Raw genomic sequence first — 3952 nt, 5'->3', positions numbered from 1 at the left:
TATAATTAAAAAGATATTTCACATTTTGCATTTCTTGTTTAAGATAAGACTTTTGTCACCGTATTAAGATACAATGGTGTGCCATCTACTTTGAACGTGATATTTGACAAAACTGGCAAGGGTGGACGCCTTCTACAATCGTATCCTGATTGATCATGGGCAAAGTAAAGATTGCTCTGGAATCGTGAGCGCTTACAATATTACGGTAATTGAAACTTTTTTATGATTATCTTCAGAATTTTTATTTTGAAAGAAGAAAAATTCATTTGTTTTACGACGTTTTTTAGATCGACAAATTCGACAGATTGTGGGTTCTGGATTCAGGTCTTATTAATAATATTCAACTTATGTGTTCTCCAAAATTGCTTGCCTTTGATCTCAATATCTCACAATTGCTCAAGTAAGTCGAGATGCCGTAAATACCACCACAGAAAACGAAGGATTAGTATCTTTAGTTGTTCAAGCTATGGATCCTATGAATACTCTAGTGAGTTTAAATTATAATTAAAATTTTAAATTAGAGATAATAATGTTGCAGTATGATAAAAAATAAAATTTATAACTTTCAAAATAATTTTTGAATTTAGTCCAAGGAATTAAAATATACAGTATTATACAGTATTTATTTTTGTTTTTATAAAAAAAAAATAATTTTGTAGCTTTCTTTGATGTTTTAGCAGAAATATGTATCACGTTATATTAAATATTCTTGTGAATCTTTAATTTTTGTAAATTTAAGAATATTTTTAAAAATGAATGTTTTTTTTTTTACTTGAATCATTAATTAATCATATTTAGATACTTATAATAACTTTTATATTCATATTTAGATATTTACAATCACTTTTACTATTTTGATCAGGAGAATTAATTTTAAAAAACAATTGAATGACTGTTATAAAAAACTGTGTATTCTGGGAAAAATAATTTCCAGAATCACATCCAGCTCAAGATTTATAAGAAATATATCTATTGAAAGTTACAAAATCAAGAAAAAATTAAAATATATCAGACAATATAATTAATTACGATATAAGTTATACCGTGATGATAATAATGATACAGGTGTATGTAGCAGATCACAGTGGTGATGGTTTAATCGTCTACCAAAATTCCGACAATTCCTTCCATCGATTGACTTCTAACACTTTCGATTACGATCCCAGATAAAATGACGATTGAAGGAGAAAGTTTCACTGTACAAGATGGAAATGCACTTAGTTCCATGACGAACAATCTTTATTACATGCTCAATCTTTATTATATCCTTTCTCTTCTCGCAGTTTGTATTATGTTAACACAAAATCATTCATGAAATTACAATATGAAGAAAATAATATCTAATATAAAGGGTAAATATAAAAAAAAATTTTTAATTTTATGAAATAATTTTCTATTAAATAGTACGTACTTTTGATTAAGAATATCCAGATTGTTTCAAGTTGTCTCCATTACACTATCATCTCGCTTTTACCTGTAAATTTAAATTGGTTATAATTATAATTTAATATATAAATTTTAACTAATTTTTATATATATCAAAAATTTGTTCCGGCTTTTAGAATCGATGCTTCAGATATCTTACATATTTTTGCTTAATTCCACATTTTTATTAATTTCAGAGTCCAAAATATTTTCAACACTTAATCAACCGCTAAAGCAGTATCGAAAAATGGCATCCTTTTCTTCAGTCTCGTGAATAATATAACTATTGGTTGCTGGAGCATCAAACACTTCAGAGAGAAAATGCCGTAATTGCAAATATTTTTTAATCTTCCTTTTTTCTTCATACTTTTTTGTCATTTTCTCGACACATTTCTTTCAAAACCTACTACTAAACATGATTTTCCGTATGAAAAGAATATGTCGTTACATTATTCCAATTACTAGAATTAACAGAAATATAAGTCACTTGATACGATGCAAATGATTGATACGCTTATGTTTGATAGAAAATCATATGATGTAGCAGTCATAGTGGGAATAACGTGATGTCATGTATTCATTTTTATGCAGAAATTTCCAGTAACTGCAATAAGTGGGAGTAACTGTGAGTAGCATTTGACAATTTTGAAATGTTTCACTTTTCAAATATACTATTATATTAATAAAAATAAATATACTATATTAATATAATTTAATATTAATTAATAAATATACAATACTATTAACGTTTTTCCTCTTATATAAGTTAATAATGCTTTTGTTTTTATTTGATTTTATTTATTTATTTTTTTCTTTTTTTCTATGAATTGCCTGTTATTTTACTTTTTTCGTAAAATTATATTCATATTAATTTTCTTTTCATCGAAATGTATGAATTTATTAGAATCGTGTAAATTTTTAATTAAATTAGTAAAAGATGTTTCAATTTAATTGAAAAGAATTGCTTCCATATATTGCCATTATTGATATAAATAATATAATAAACAACGAATATATATTAGTATTAAGTAACAGAATGCAAAAAATATTAAACAATGATTTTAACTTCAACGATATTAACTTCCGAATTTTGATTGTGACCGACTTGTTAGAAAACACTCGTTGCACAAATTCTAATATTCAGAATGGTAATAATCGTACGTAATCAAAATAACGATAACAACATAAGAATCACAATAAACTCTTTAGTTGATTAGCCATTTCTCGATGTATATAAACCGAATATTCTTCAAAATTTCTTTATATTATAAATGAATAGAATAAATATCGTTTTCACATAATATTTTTTAATTTTATTACTCTAAAAATTACGATAATATTACGATAAAATGTACTTGTATTTATATTAATTGATATTTCTAACATTAGATTTAACATGAATGAGTGAGTGAATGAATGCAGTGTAAATTAATATATTAAAAAGTTAAATAAATAGTTTGAAAAAAATACTTCATAATAAGATATCAAGTTTGAAAAAAATTGGAATTTGATACTTGTAAAATTACATTTTTTCTAATTTTATAACAATTATTTAGAATAGAGGTTATTTCATAAATTTCGATGCTTTTGCAAAATATTTTATCAAGATTATCATTTTGAACAATTACATTATTAATTAATTACACAAGGATACACTTCACTGATTTCACATCTAAACTGATTCTTTTTCAATTCTTTCGCTCGTTTTGCTAGATCATAAAAACAGAAAAATAAAAACATTTCTTATGAATAAGAAAAAATATTCGAATTTTCTTCTATGCTATGTATTTTTTGCATTTTATCTACTTTATGATTGAGGTTATTACTCACCAATGTGCAAAATCGCCGAACAAACACATACATTGGCTATTAAAAGTAGTCAAAGCACAACGTGACGTACTTCTGCAACATCACATATTCTTTTCCTGTGGAAATTTGCCGTAAACAATTTGAATTCAGCCATTTTTAGTGATTGAGAGGATAGCGCATTTCCGGCAAATGACACTGCTAATGATTCTCTTGCATCATTCCATGAGACGTCTTAATTATTTTTTGTACTTTTGTTAGTAATAATTCTATACTATTAAAGGATAAAATATAAAATTATATTTATCTTATTTTAGCAATAATTTATTAGGACAATCTATATCGGGTAATTAAAATAATACAAATTGCAAACTTGTAATGTAATTGTATTTTTTATCGATTATACTTGCATCATTTTAATTCTTAGCTTATCAAATAATCCTCATAAATTATACAGATAACACTGTTATTAACCTGCAATAAAATAAATTAATTAATATTTAAATGATGGATTATTGTAATTGAAAAACGTTGCAAAATGTAATTTTGACTATTTGTTAAATATTGTTAAATTTTATAATTAAATTTTATATCGATATATATGAAAATGTTAATAATATATTCCTGGGACATGACTAATTTTAAGTAAACATAAAAATTGACATACATAACTTGTCACTTATTATATTTATTATAAACTCATATAAATTTATTATAAACT

General features: G+C 24.5%; 1 protein-coding gene, 1 long non-coding RNA gene and 1 pseudogene across 4 annotated transcripts in view; 2 read left to right on the top strand and 1 right to left on the bottom strand.

The window, feature by feature from the left end:
• The window catches only part of LOC102680295, a 2130-nt pseudogene extending 358 nt beyond the window's left edge, over positions 1-1772 (top strand).
• An 18-nt stretch (positions 1773-1790) lies between these two features.
• On the bottom strand, positions 1791-3361 carry LOC116185715. The gene is made up of 2 exons (XR_004150596.1): positions 3256-3361; positions 1791-2029 (listed from the first exon to the last, which is right to left on the bottom strand). It is a non-coding gene; the product is annotated as an uncharacterized LOC116185715 (long non-coding RNA).
• Positions 3362-3387: 26 nt separating this feature from the next.
• Positions 3388-3952, top strand: part of LOC102678719 (major royal jelly protein 1-like) — a 4704-nt gene continuing 4139 nt past the window's right edge. Inside the window, exon 1 of one of the 3 annotated variants that reach the window (XM_006616357.2) lies at positions 3388-3479. In XM_006616357.2, coding sequence (XP_006616420.1) covers positions 3424-3479 — 56 coding nt within the window. In that variant the 5' untranslated portion in view covers positions 3388-3423. Of the gene's footprint in view, positions 3480-3562; positions 3578-3850; positions 3877-3952 lie in introns of those variants that run through there. The other 2 variants (XM_031510774.1, XM_006616358.2) reach the window with 2 other exon arrangements.

This window comes from Apis dorsata, unplaced genomic scaffold (assembly GCF_000469605.1).
Source record: "Apis dorsata unplaced genomic scaffold, Apis dorsata 1.3 scaffold_260, whole genome shotgun sequence".
Taxonomy (NCBI): domain Eukaryota; kingdom Metazoa; phylum Arthropoda; class Insecta; order Hymenoptera; family Apidae; genus Apis; species Apis dorsata.
The sequence above is the reverse complement of the archived record's forward strand: the minus strand, read 5'-3'. Positions and strand labels throughout refer to the sequence as shown.